The 15,665-nt window shown below is 49.3% G+C and overlaps 1 protein-coding gene across 1 annotated transcript in view; it reads right to left on the bottom strand.

Moving 5' to 3' along the window:
• The window catches only part of LYST (lysosomal trafficking regulator), a 442,781-nt gene extending 427,933 nt beyond the window's left edge, over positions 1-14,848 (bottom strand). The window contains exon 1 of the mRNA XM_069954584.1: positions 14,828-14,848. Within this exon, the coding sequence (XP_069810685.1) occupies positions 14,828-14,848 (21 nt within the window). The remainder of the gene's footprint in view (positions 1-14,827) is intronic.
• Between the last annotated feature and the right edge of the window lie 817 nt (positions 14,849-15,665).

Genomic DNA, 15,665 nt, shown 5'->3' with positions numbered 1-15,665 from the left:
GACAGTCCTTACAGAGAAGGCAGGAAGAGGCAGTGGGGTGGCCGGGGGCAGAGGACAGTCCATACAGAGAAGGCAGGAAGAGGCAGTGGGGTGGCCGGAGGCAGAGGACAGTCCATACAGAGAAGGCAGGAAGAGACAGTGGGGTGGCCGGGGGCAGAGGACAGTCCATACAGAGAAGGCAGGAAGAGACAGTGGGGTAGTCGGGGGCAGAGGACAGTCCATACAAAGAAGGCAGGAAGAGACAGTGGGGTGGCCGGGGGCAGAGGACAGTCCATACAGAGAAGGCAGGAAGAGGCAGTGGGGTGGCCGGAGGCAGAGGACAGTCCATACAGAGAAGGCAGGAAGAGGCAGTGGGGTGGCCGGGGGCAGAGGACAGTCCTTACAGAGAAGGCAGGAAGAGACAGTGGGGTGGCCGGAGGCAGAGGACAGTCCATACAGAGAAGGCAGGAAGAGACAGTGGGGTGGCCGGGGGCAGAGGACAGTCCATACAGAGAAGGCAGGAAGAGGCAGTGGGGTGGCCGGAGGCAGAGGACAGTCCATACAGAGAAGGCAGGAAGAGGCAGTGGGGTGGCCGGGGGCAGAGGACAGTCCTTACAGAGAAGGCAGGAAGAGACAGTGGGGTGGCCGGGGGCAGAGGACAGTCCATCCAATCACCTCTCAGCCTCACAGATGGAAAAATTATTTACCAAGGAGATTCCCAGGCCCCTCGCGCCTCACGTCACGTGAATACGCCGTTGCTGGGTTGCAATAGACGCGATCGCGCACATGCGCACTACAGTGTACAACCAATAGACCAGTGTGGTCGCCATCTACTGGCCAAAAATGGGTATTGCCAAAAAATAGAGACAGTACAAGATACAGTGGTTCCTCAACTTACAATATTAATTGGTTCCAGGACGACCATTGTATGTTGAGACCAAAATTCTATGGAAAACTGGCCCGGCAGTACAGGACATGTAGTATCACAGTATACTCAAAGAATCACTACTACACACACAGCAGTACAGGACATGTAGTATCACACTATACTGTAGGGAGGAGATACCAGACACAGCAGTACAGGACATGTAGTATCACACTATACTCAAGGAATCACTACTACACACACAGCAGTACAGGACATGTAGTATCACACTATACTGTAGAGGAGATACCAGACACACACAGCAGTACAGGACATGTAGTTTCACACTGTACTGTAGAGAGGAGATACCAGACACACACAGCTGTACAGCACATGTAGTATCACACTATACTGTAGAGGGGAGATACCAGACACACAGCAGTACAGGACATGTAGTATCACACTATACTGTAGAGGAGATACCAGACACACAGCTGTACAGCACATGTAGTATCACACTATACTGTAGAGGGGAGATACCAGACACACAGCAGTACAGGACATGTAGTATCACACTATACTGTAGAGGAGATATTAGACACACAGCAGTACAGGACATGTAGTATCACACTATACTGTAGGGAGGAGATACCAGACACAGCAGTACAGGACATGTAGTATCACACTATACTGTAGGGAGGAGATACCAGACACACACAGCAGTACAGGACATGTAGTATCACAATATACTGTAGGGAGGAGATACTAGACACACACTACAGTATAGTGTGATACTACATGTCCTATACTGCTGTGTGTGTCTAGTATCTCCTCTCTACAGTATAGTGTGATACTACATGTCCTGTACTGCTGTGTGTGTCTAGTATCTCCTCTACAGTATAGTGTGATACTACATGTCCTGTACTGCTGTGTGTGTCTAGTATCTCCTCTACAGTATAGTGTGATACTACATGTCCTGTACTGCTGTGTGTGTCTAGTATCTCCTCCCTACAGTATGGTGTGATACTACATGTCCTATACTGCTGAGGAGATACTAGACACACACAGCAGTACAGGACATGTAGTATCACACTATACTGTAAAGGAAATACTAGACACACACAGCAGTACAGGACATGTAGTATCACACTATACTGTAGGGAGGAGATACTAGACACACACAGCAGTACAGGACATGTAGTATCACACTATACTGTAGAGGAGATACTAGACACACACAGCAGTAGAGGACATGTAGTATCACACTATACTGTAGAGGAGATACTAGACACACAGCAGTACAGGACATGTAGTATCACACTATACTGTAGAGAGGAGATACTAGACACACACAGCAGTACAGGACATGTAGTATAACACTATACTGTAGAGGAGATATTAGACACACAGCAGTACAGGACATGTAGTATCACACTATACTGTAGAGGAAATATCAGACACACACAGCAGTACAGGACATGTAGTATCACACTATACTGTAGAGGAGATACCAGACACACACAGCAGTACAGGACATGTAGTATCACACTATACTGTAGAGGAGATACTAGACACACACAGCAGTACAGGACATGTAGTATAACACTATACTGTAGAGGAGATACTAGACACACAGCAGTACAGGACATGTAGTATCACACTATACTGTAGAGGAAATATCAGACACACACAGCAGTACAGGACATGTAGTATCACACTATACTGTAGAGGAGATACCAGACACACACAGCAGTAAGGGACATGTAGTATCACACTATACTGTAGAGAGGAGATACCAGACACACACAGCAGTACAGGACATGTAGTATCACACTATACTGTAGAGGAGATACCAGACACACTCAGCAGTACAGGACATGTAGTATCACACTATACTGTAGAGGAGATACTAGACACACAGCAGTACAGGACATGTAGTATCACACTGTACTGTAGGGAGGAGATAACAGACACACAGCAGTACAGGACATGTAGTATCACACTATACTATAGGGAGAAGGTACCAGACACACACAGCAGTACAGGACACGTAGTATCACACTATACTGTAGAGAGGAGATAACAGACACACACAGCAGTACAGGACATGTAGTTTCACACTATACTGTAGAGAGGAGATAACAGACACACACAGCAGTACAGGACATGTAGTTTCACACTGTACTGTAGAGAGGAAATGCCAGACACACAGCAGTACAGGACATGTAGTATCACAATATACTGTAGGGAGGAGATACCAGACACACACAGCAGTACAGCACATGTAGTATCACACTATACTGTAGAGGAGATACTAGACACACACAGCAGTATAGGACATGTAGTATCACACTATACTGTAGAGAGGAGATACTAGACACACACAGCAGTACAGGACATGTAGTATCACACTATACTGTAGGGAGGAGATACCAGACACACACAGCAGTACAGGACATGTAGTATCACACTATACTGTAGAGGATATACTAGACACACAGCAGTACAGGACATGTAGTATCACACTATACTGTAGAGGGGAGATACCAGACACACACAGCAGTACAGGACATGTAGTATCACACTATACTGTAAAGTAGATACTAGACACACAGCAGTACAGGTCATGTAGTATCACTCTATACTGTAGGGAGGACATACTAGACACACACAGCAGTACAGGACATGTAGTATCACACTATACTGTAGAGGAGATACCAGACACACACAGCAGTACAGGACATGTAGTATCACACTATACTGTAGAGGAGATACTAGACACACACAGCAGTACAGGACATGTAGTATCACACTATACTGTAGAAGAGATACCAGACACACACAGCAGTACAGGACATGTAGTATCACACTATACTGTAGAGGAGATACCAGACACACAGCAGTACAGGACATGTAGTATCACACTATACTGTAGAGAGGAAATACCAGACACACACAGCAGTACAGCACATGTAGTATCACACTATACTGTAGAGGAGATACCAGACACACAGCAGTACAGGACATGTAGTATCACACTATACTGTAGGGAGGAGATACCAGACACACACAGCAGTACAGGACATGTAGTATCACACTATACTGTAAAGTAGATACTAGACACACAGCAGTACAGGTCATGTAGTATCACTCTATACTGTAGGGAGGACATACTAGACACACACAGCAGTACAGGACATGTAGTATCACACTATACTGTAGAGGAGATACCAGACACACACAGCAGTACAGGACATGTAGTATCACACTATACTGTAGAAGAGATACCAGACACACACAGCAGTACAGGACATGTAGTATCACACTATACTGTAGAGAGGAGATATCAGACACACAGCAGTACAGGACATGTAGTATAACACTATACTGTAGAGGAGATACTAGACACATAGCAGTACAGGACATGTAGTATCACAGTATATTGTCGGGAGGAGATACTAGACACACAGCAGTACAGGACATGTAGTATCACACTATACTGTAGAGGAGATACCAGACACACAGCAGTACAGGATATGTAGTATCACACTATACTGTAGGGAGGAGATACCAGACACACACAGCAGTACAGGACATGTAGCATCACACTATACTGTAGAGGAGATACCAGACACACACAGCAGTACAGGACATGTAGTATCACACTATACTGTAGAGAGGAGATACCAGACACACAGCAGTACAGGACATGTAGTATCACACTATACTGTAGAGGAGATACCAGACACACACAGCAGTACAGGACATGTAGTATCATAATATACTGTAGAGGAGATACCAGACACACACAGCAGTACAAGACATGTAGTATCTTACTATAATGTAGAGAGGATACTAGACACACACAGTAGTACAGGACATTTAGTATCTAACTATACTGTAGAGGGGAGATACTAGACACACAGCAGTACAGGACATGTAGTATCACACTATACTGTAGAGGAGATACTAGACACACACAGCAGTACAGGACATGTAGTATCACTATACTGTAGAGGAGATACTAGACACACAGCAGTACAGTACATGTAGTATCACACTATACTGTAGAGAAGATAACAGACACACACAGCAGTACAGGATATGTAGTATCACACTATACTGTAGAGGAGATACTAGACACACACAGCAGTACAGGACATGTAGTATCATACTGTACTGTAGGGAGGAGATACCAGACACACAGCAGTACAGGACATGTAGTATCACACTATACTGTAGAGAGGAGATACTGGACACACAGCAGTACAGGACATGTAGTATCACACTATACTATAGAGAGGAGATACCAGACACACACAGCAGTACAGGACATGTAGTATCGCACTATACTGTAGAGGAGATACCAGACACACACAGCAGTACAGGACATGTAGTATCACACTATACTGTAGAGAGGAGATACCAGACACACAGCAGTACAGAACATGTAATATCACACTATACTGTAGAGGAGATACTAGACACACAGCAGTACAGGAAATGTAGTATCACACTATACTGTAGAGGAGATACTAGACACACACAGCAGTACAGGAAATGTAGTATCACACTATACTGTAGAGAGGAGATACTAGACACACACAGCAGTACAGGACATGTAGTATCACACTATACTGTAGGGAGGAGATAACAGACACACAGCAGTACAGGACATGTAGTATCACACTATACTGTAAAGGAAATACTAGACACACACAGCAGTACAGGACATGTAGTATCACACTATACTGTAGAGGAGATACTAGACACACAGCAGTACAGGAAATGTAGTATCACACTATACTGTACAGAGGAGATACTAGACACACACAGCAGTACAGGACATGTAGTATCACACTATACTGTAGAGGGGAGATACTAGACACACTGCAGTACAGGACATGTAGTATCACACTATACTGTAGGGCGGAGATACCAGACACACAGCAGTACAGGACATGTAGTATCACACTATACTGTACAGGAGATACCAGACACACATAGCAGTACAGGACATGTAGTATCACACTATACTGTAGAGGAGATACTAGACACACAGCAGTACAGGACATGTAGTATCACACTATACTGTAGAGGAGATACTAGACACACACAGCAGTATAGGACATGTAGTATCACACTATACTGTAGAGGAGATACTAGACACACACAGCAGTACAGGACATGTAGTATCACACTATACTGTAGAGAGGAGATACTAGACACACAGCAGTACAGGACATGTAGTATCACACTATACTGTAGAGAGGAGATACTAGACACACAGCAGTACAGGACATGTAGTATCACACTATACTGTAGAGGGGAGATACTAGACACACAGCAGTACAGGACATGTAGTATCACACTATACTATAGAGGATATACTAGACACACAGCAGTACAGGACATGTAGTATCACACTATACTATAGAGGATATACTAGACACACACAGCCTTCCCTAATAGTCTTATATAGTAGCCAGCCCTCCCCCATAGCCTCATATAGCAGCCAGCCCTCCCCCATAGTCTCTTATATAGTAGCCAGCCCTCCCCCGTAGTCTCTTATATAGAAGCCAACCCTCCCCCATTGTCTCTTATATAGTAGCCAGCCCTCTCATAGTCTCTTATATAGTAGCCAGCCCTCCCCATAGTCTCTTATATAGTAGCCAGCCCTCCCCCATAGTCTCTTATATAGTAGCCAGCCCTCCCCCATAGTCTCTTATATTGTAGCCAGCCCTCCCCATAGTCTCTTATGTAGTAGCCAGCCCTCCCCCATAATCTCTTATATAGTAGCCAGCCCCCCCATAGTCTCTTATATAGTAGCCAGCCCTCCCCATAGTCTCTTATATAGTAGCCAGCCCTCCCCCATAGTCTCTTATATAGTAGCCAGCCCTCCCCATAGTCTCTTATATAGTAGCCAGCCCTCCCCCATAGTCTCTTATATAGTAGCCAGCCCTCCCCCATAGTCTCTTATATTGTAGCCAGCCCTCTCCCATAGTCTCTTATGTAGTAGCCAGCCCTCCCCCATAGTCTCTTATATTGTAGCCAGCCCTCTCCCATAGTCTCTTATATAGTAGCCAGCCCTCCCCTATAGTCTCTTATATAGTAGCAAGCCCTCCCCATAGTCTCTTATATAGTAGCCAGCCCTCCCCCATAGTCTCTTATATAGTAGCCAGCCCTCCTCCATAGTCTCTTATATAGTAGCCAGCCCCCCCATAGTCTCTAATATAGTAACCAGCTCTCCCCATAGTCTCTTATATAGTAGCCAGCCCTCCCCCATAGTCTCTTATATTGTAGCCAGCCCTCCCTATAGTCTCTTATATAGTAGCCAGCCCTCCCCATAGTCTCTTATATAGTAGCCAGACCTCCCCCATAGTCTCTTATATTGTAGCCAGCCCTCCTCATAGTCTCTTATGTAGTAGCCAGCCCTCCCCATAGTCTTATATAGTACCCAGCCCTCCCCCATAGTCTCATATATAGTAGCCACCCCTCCCCCATAGTCTCTTATATAGTAGCCAGCCATCCCCCATAGTCTCATATATAGTAGCCAGCCCTCCCCCATAGTCTCATATATAGTAGCCAGCCCCCCCCATAGTCTCTTATATAGTAGCCAGCCCTCCCCATAGTCTCTTATATAGTAGCCAGCCCTTGCCCATAGTCTCTTATATAGTAGCCAGCCCTCCCCCATAGTCTCATATATAGTAGCCAGCCCTCCCCATAGTCTCCTATATAGTAGCCAGCCCTCCCCCATAGTCTCTTATATAGCAGCCAGCCCTCCCCCATAGTCTCATATATAGTAGCCACCCCTCCCCCATAGTCTCATATATATAGTAGCCACCCCTCCCCATAGTCTCATATATAGTAGCCAGCCCTCCCCATAGTCTCTTATATAGTAGCCAGCCCTCCCCCATAGTCTCTTATATAGTAGCCAGCCCTCCCCATAGTCTCTTATATAGTAGCCAGTCCTCCCTATAGTCTCTTTTATAGTAGCCAGCCCTGCCCCATAGTCTCTTATATAGTAGCCAGTCCTCCCTATAGTCTCTTATATAGTAGCCAGTCCTCCCCCATAGTCTCTTATATAGTAGCCAGCCCTCCCCATAGTCTCTTATATAGTAGCCAGCCCTCCCCCATAGTCTCATATAGTAGCCAGCCCTCCCCCATAGTCTCTTATATAGTAGCCAGCCCTCCCTCATAGTCTTATATATAGTAGCCAGCCCTTCCCCATAGTCTCTTATATAGTAGCCAGCCCTCCCCCATAGTGTTTTATATAGTAGCCAGCCCTCCCCCATAGTCTCTTATATAGTAGCCAGCCCTCCCCATAGTCTCTTATATAGTAGCCAGCCCTCCCCATAGTCTGTTATATAGTAGCCAGCCCTCCCCCATAGTCTCTTATATAGTAGCCAGCCCTCCCCATAGTCTCTTATATAGTAGCCAGCCCTCCCCATAGTCTGTTATATAGTAGCCAGCCCTCCCTCATAGTCTCTTATATAGTAGCCAGCCCTCCCCCATATTCTCATATAGTAGCCACCCCTCCCCCATAGTCTATTATATAGTAGCCAGCCCTCCCTCATAGTCTCTTATATAGTAGCCAGCCCTCCCCCATAGTGTTTTATATAGCAGCCAGCCCTCCCCCATAGTCTCTTTTATAGTAGCCAGCCCTCCCCCATAGTCTCTTATATAGTAGCCAGTCCTCCCTATAGTCTCCTGTATAGTAGCCAGTCCTCCCTATAGTCTCCTGTATAGTAGCCAGTCCTCCCCTATAGTCTCTTATATAGTAGCCAGCCCTCCCCCATAGTCTCTTATATAGTAGCCAGCCCTCCCCCATAGTCTCTTATATAGTAGCCACCCCTCCCCATAGTATCTTATATAGTAGCCAGTCCTCCCTATAGTCTCCTGTATAGTAGCCAGCCCTCCCCCATAGTCTCTTATATAGTAGAAGCCCTCCCCCATAGTCTCTTATATAGTAGCCAGTCCTCCCTATAGTCTCCTGTATAGTAGCCAGTCCTCCCTATAGTCTCCTGTATAGTAGGCCTTGTGCTCCTCTGTTAATGGCAACCAGCGCACACGGAACTGAACCTGGTGTGAACAGGGCTCTGTTTTCATCTGTTCAGCCCCCCGCCCTGCCTCTTCGCCTCTGGCAAGGATAGGGTCACCCTGTCTCTGCCAGCTGATCCCTGCAGCTGTGCACCCTTGTATGTTCCTTGATGGGCTGGGGCCTCTGCCAGCTAGGGGGTCTGTTATCTGAGCGCCGGTACAATGAGGCTTCTTCACCTCATATATAGCAAGCATGGTCAGCAGCAAGACGCTGGCTATTAGTTTTACCACTACGCGTTCCTGTTTGTTCCTCTGTACTTTTATCTGACCTCGGCTTGTATCCACTCTATCCTGTCTGCCGCCTCCCCTGACCTCTGGCTTGTTACCGTTTACCTGACTTGTCTGCCAACCTTGTTTTTCTGCTGCCCGCTATCACCGACCCCGATTGTTGACCTTGGATTTATTGTGTTTGTTTGTCTGTCACTGTTCTGTGTTTCACTCTATTGAGTATAGGGACTGCCACCGTGGTTGTCCGAAGTAGCAAGTACAGTAGGGGTGTCAGGTATGGCAAGAGACAGTCAGACAAGACACGGACAGTGAGCCCTAAGCTGACCCCGCCCACTGTCCCTGTCTTGTCTGACTGTCTCTTGCCATACCTGACACCCCACCTCCAAAATGAATTCAGAGGTCCGAAACGTTATTCTCCCTTCAGACAGAGGGTAAAATCGCCACCCGAGAACGAAAAGGGAGAACACAGAGGGAAGTAACCCGAGTGAGATCAGCAGGAATAAAGCTCAGAGCGGCCCGGAGTCAGCCACAGCCTGGAAACCAAAGGAACTGGTGATAAACATTTATCAACAAAATGAGGAGGAACCTGTACGAAGGAGCGGCCCTCCCGGAAATCCCTCCGGCATTGGCCTTTCCCTGTGGCGACTTGAATGGGCAATCCAAGACAAAGTGGTCAGGCTTTCCACCATAAAGACACAGAGCATGCTCTAACCATGTGTCCTTCTGGCTGCAGCTGATGTAAAACGCAGAATCCCGACAGCCTCTGTGTCATACTGGCAGTCTATGGGAGTTTGCACCTCCGCTCTCCCCGCGGAAGAATTGACATGTCGATTCTTCCGAGCTGGGAGGCAGGTGGCCAACCATAGCATCTTTTTTTTTTTTAAATTCGTTTTATTGAAATATGTGCAGAGTTCAATAACCATACATGTTGATACAGAAGCATTAACGTGGATTTACTAGCTGCCCTCGCAGGGGCTCTGCACAAGCGTAACTACAAAAGAGGAAACCATACAATCTTCAGCATAAGTCATAAAAGAATCAGCATTATGCAGTAGTAAAAAAACAGAATGTAGCATAGTGAGCCTAACAGCTCGGCACTCATTTTAACCTGACAAAGATGCTAACATGGAGTCAATGGTCGTTCTATAGTTGTGTACCGAATATTGTGTCAATGGGTGTTCACACCAGGGGCCCCACACCTTATCGTATTTCTTAGGGCAGCCACGATTTTTGTATACAATTTTGGAGAAGGGAAGAACACCATTTACAATTTTCTTCCATTTAGATACCGTGGGAGGGCGAGAGTCCATCCACCTCAAGGCGATCCCCTTGCGTGCCAGGAAAAGCACCTCTTTAAGAAAGGTGCGTTCATGGGGGTTCCAGGCCTCCTCATCCAAGACTCCGAACAGGCAAATGAGAGGGTCTATCTGTAAGGGCCTAGTCAGAACTTCTGACAATATGGAAATAACATCATTCCAATATGCGGATAGGTATGGGCAGGACCATATAAGGTGCCAAAAATCCGCGCGGGGTGCGTGACATCTATGGCACTCATCATTGTCCAGACGCCCCATGCGGAAAAGCCGCGTGGGTGGTGGATAATGTATAATTGAATGATTTTGTGATTAGCTGCCGGAGAAACCAATCGTGGACCCCGGCTGTTATATCCTGCACTCCTCCTCCAGCGTGGACCCCGGCTGTTATATCCTACACTCCTCCTCCAGCGTGGACCCCGGCTGTTATATCCTATACTCCTCCTCCAGCGTGGACCCCGGCTGTTATATTCTACACTCCGCTTCCAGCGTGGACCCCGGCTGTTATATCCTACACTCCTCCTCCAGCGTGGACCCCGGCTGTTATATCCTACACTCCTCCTCCAGCGTGGACCCCGGCTGTTATATCCTACACTCCTCCAGCGTGGACCCCGGCTGTTATATCCTACACTCCTCCTCCAGCGTGGACCCCGGCTGTTATATCCTACACTCCTCCTCCAGCGTGGACCCCGACTGTTATATTCTACACTCCGCTTCCAGCGTGGACCCCGGCTGTTATATCCTACACTCCTCCTCCAGCGTGGACCCCGGCTGTTATATCCTACACTCCTCCTCCAGCGTGGACCCCGGCTGTTATATCCTACACTCCTCCTCCAGCGTGGACCCCGGCTGTTATATCCTACACTCCGCTTCCAGCGTGGACCCCGGCTGTTATATCCTACACTCCTCCTCCAGCGTGGACCCCGGCTGTTATATCCTACACTCCGCTTCCAGCGTGGACCCCGGCTGTTATATTCTACACTCCTCCTCTAGCGTGGACCCCGGCTGTTATATCCTACACTCCTCCTCCAGCGTGGACCCCGGCTGTTATATCCTACACTCCTCCTCCAGCGTGGACCCCGGCTGTTATATCCTACACTCCTCCTCCAGCGTGGACCCCGGCTGTTATATTCTACACTCCTCCTCCAGCGTGGACCCCAGCTGTTATATCCTACACTCCTCCTCCAGCATGGACCCCGGCTGTTATATCCTGCACTCCGCTTCCAGCGTGGACCCCGGCTGTTATATCCTACACTCCTCCTCCAGCGTGGACCCCGGCTGTTATATCCTACACACCTCCTCCAGCATGGACCCCAGCTGTTATATCCTACACTCCGCTTCCAGTGTGGACCCCAGCTGTTATATCCTACACACCTCCTCCAGCATGGACCCCAGCTGTTATATCCTACACTCTGCTTCCTGCGTGGACCCCGGCTGTTATATCCCACACTCCTCCTCCAGCGTGGACCCCGGCTGGTATATCCTACACTCCTCCTCCAGCATGGACCCCGTCTGTTATATCCTACACTCCTCCAGCGTGGACCCCGGCTGTTATATCCTACACTCCTCCTCCAGCGTGGACCCCGGCTGTTATATCCTATACTCCTCCTCTAGCGTGGACCCCGGCTGTTATATCCTACACTCCTCCTCCAGCATGGACCCCGGCTGTTATATCCTGCACTCCGCCTCCAGCATGGACCCCGGCTGTTATATCCTACACTCCTCCTCCAGCGTGGACCCCGGCTGTTATATCCTACACTCCTCCTCCAGCGTGGCCCCCGGCTGTTATATCCTACACTCCTCCAGCGTGGACCCCGGCTGTTATATCCTGCACTCCGCTTCCAGCGTGGACCCCGGCTGTTATATCCTACACTCCTCCTCCAGCGTGGACCCCGGCTGTTATATCCTACACTCCTCCTCTAGCGTGGACCCCGGCTGTTATATCCTACACTCCTCCTCCAGCGTGGACCCCGGCTGTTATATCCTACACTCCTCCTCCAGCGTGGACCCCGGCTGTTATATCCTACACTCCTCCTCCAGCATGGACCCCGGCTGTTATATCCTACACTCCTCCTCCAGCATGGACCCCGGCTGTTATATCCTACACTCCTCCTCCAGCGTGGACCCCGGCTGTTATATCCTGCACTCCGCTTCCAGCGTGGACCCCGGCTGTTATATCCTACACTCCTCCTCCAGCGTGGACCCCGGCTGTTATATCCTACACTCCTCCTCCAGCATGGACCTTGGCTGTTATATCCTACACTCCTCCTCCAGCATGGACCCCGGCTGTTATATCCTACACTCCTCCTCCAGCATGGACCCCGGCTGTTATATCCTACACTCCTCCTCCAGCATGGACCCCGGCTGTTATATCCTGCACTCCGCTTCCAGCGTGGACCCCGGCTGTTATATCCTACACTCCTCCTCCAGCGTGGACCCCGGCTGTTATATCCTACACTCCTCCTCCAGCGTGGACCCCGGCTGTTATATCCTACACTCCTCCTCCAGCGTGGACCCCGGCTGTTATATCCTACACTCCTCCTCCAGCGTGGACCCCGGCTGTTATATCCTACACTCCTCCTCCAGCGTGGACCCCGGCTGTTATATCCTACACTCCTCCTCCAGCGTGGACCCCGGCTGTTATATCCTACACTCCTCCTCCAGCGTGGCCCCCGGCTGTTATATCCTACACTCCCCCTCCAGCATGGGCCCCGGCTGTTATATCCTACACTCCTCCTCCAGCGTGGACCCCGGCTGGTATATCCTACACTCCGCTTACCGCGTGGCCCCCGGCTGTTATATCCTACACTCCGCTTCCAGCGTGGCCCCCAGCTGTTATATCCTACACTCCTCCAGCGTGGACCCCGGCTGGTATATCCTACACCTCGCTTCCTATATCCTGCTCTCCGCCTCTGCTAGAATAATGATGAGAAGGTACTGTATGTAATGATATAGTATAGTGCATTTGCTGAAATCGTTTGAATACAGATCCAATTAACCTCATGAAAGGAACTGTACTTAATAGGGGTTGAAGGGAGGGGTGCTCATTTATACTGGAGTATACGCCAATGGCTTCATTTAATGTAATGGTCCCAAAATAGTCACCTAGTGATAACAATAGTGTTTGTCACTCCATGTAACACTTATCTAGAGGGATAATCTATAGTGACTATGTCCGTCGGGCTTGCAGGCAGAACATAGTGTATGTCAGCATCCCTTTCTGAGGTATACCCCCATAGGCTAGGGTCACACTTAGGTTTAGGCTTCGGTCACACTAAGGCTAGGGTCACACTTGGGCTTAGACTAGGGTCACACTTAGGCTTAGGTCACACTTGGGCTTAGACTAGGGTCACACTTAGGCTTAGGCTAGGGTCCCACTTGGGCTTAGACTAGGGTCACACTTGGGTTAGACTAGGGTCACACTTAGGCTTAGGTCACACTTGGGCTTAGAGTAGGGTCACACTTAGGCTTAGGCTAGGGTCACACTTAGGCCTAGATTAGGGTCACATTTGGGCTTAGACTCGGGTCACAATTAGGCCAGGATCATGCTTAGGCAAGGATCACACTCAGGCCAGTGTTAAATTTTCACCTGGGGCGCCATTCGGGAAGCTCTGTCGCACTCCTTATCTTGCAATAAGTAATATTTTTTTTTGTAGGCTCAAATAAATGGAAACAAGACGGAAACCACCAAACCCTAGTGACGTCATTATGATCTCTCGGGGGTCAGTTACTGAACAGGGCCCTGGCAGTAAACCTAGCCTTATCCTGTCCTAAGGGTGCCCTCTCAGTTTTTATGTGGCATGTCTCTGGCCCATTTCTCTGTGTTTTTTTGAGGTTATTCGGGTTGGTGTTTTGATCCCCAGCATGGACTTCGTTGCAGAAGTCCATGTTTGGGTCCATAGAAAACAAAAAAATTTTCTCTGTCCCTCTTTCCCCAATCACATGTTCGGGTCCAAACACCAACTTAAATGCACTAGCACCAGAAAGGAAGGAATTAAATGACCTCCTCCTTGCTGGGGTGGGTGGCGGACCTGGTACATAGAGTTCTCTGTGTGCTGGGTCACTAAGGGGTTGGGGGGAACTGACAGTCTGGTCCCCAGGGGTGAACGTAACTCCCTGTGGGCCAGACTGTGTTAGAGAAAGGGGGGGTGTTAAACTTACCCTCCCAGTGTCCTCCCGGTCTTCTCCTGATGATCAGCCAATCAGCAGTTGAGTGTCAGGGCTGCGGCGGCGTACCGCGCTCCGGACCGCCGCCGCACCCCCTCACCCTGTCCTGCAGACACCGGTGTCCACGTGCAGGGACCCGGCGCTGCTGCCACTTCGGCCCCTGGTGGCGCCTCACCTGCCCCACGCTCATGTCCATCGTACGCGCATCCCCGCCTCCTAGGGCGCGCGCGCCGGCTGTCTAGGAGTTAAAGGGGCAGTCCGCCCCTAATTGGTCACAGCCCACACACTCTCCTATAAATTCCAGCCCTGCCCCACCTCAGATGTTGGAGCCTTTACATGCTTCCCATAGCGTTTGGCCCAGCTCCCTGTTGTTCCTGACCTCAGTCCTTGTTCCCAGTTCCTGTCCACTGTCCCGGTCCCTAGCTCCTGCCCGCTGCTTAACCCGTTGTTTCCTGAGTACTGTCTGCCACCTGCGGTTACGCCTACAGACCTCTGCCTGCACTTCTGATCTTCTGCCTACTGCTCCTGCCACGCCTCGCCTGCTGTCACTAGCAACCAAGCCAGGGGTAGCGACCTGAGGGTCGCCTGCAGCAGCAAGTCCATCCCGCCTTGCGGCCGCTTAGACTCCGCTCCCTGGTAAGGTTAGTGCCATCGCTAGTGACGGTTCAGTGGATCCACGACTCCAAGCGTTACAGTAGGCTCCAACCATGGATCCCAGCGAGGTGCCTGACATCCGTGACGTAGCCAGAGTGGTCGCCCAACAGGCTCAGCAGATCCAGCAGCAATCGCAGCACATCCAGCCATTGACTGCCGCCGTACAGCAGCGTACTACAGACCAGCGCACACCACCTCCTGCTGCCTCTTCGAAACTTCGACTGGCTCTCCCGAGCAAATACGGTGGTGACCCCAAGTTGTGCAGAGGATTCCTGACTCAATGCACCATGCACGTTGAACTTTTAAGCAGCCAGTTCCCCACTGAACGCTCTAAAGTGGCTTTCATCATCAGCCTCTTG

Source organism: Dendropsophus ebraccatus, chromosome 15 (assembly GCF_027789765.1).
Source record: "Dendropsophus ebraccatus isolate aDenEbr1 chromosome 15, aDenEbr1.pat, whole genome shotgun sequence".
NCBI lineage: Eukaryota > Metazoa > Chordata > Amphibia > Anura > Hylidae > Dendropsophus > Dendropsophus ebraccatus.
Note: the sequence above shows the minus strand (reverse complement) of the source record. Positions and strands in the feature narration are given on the sequence as shown.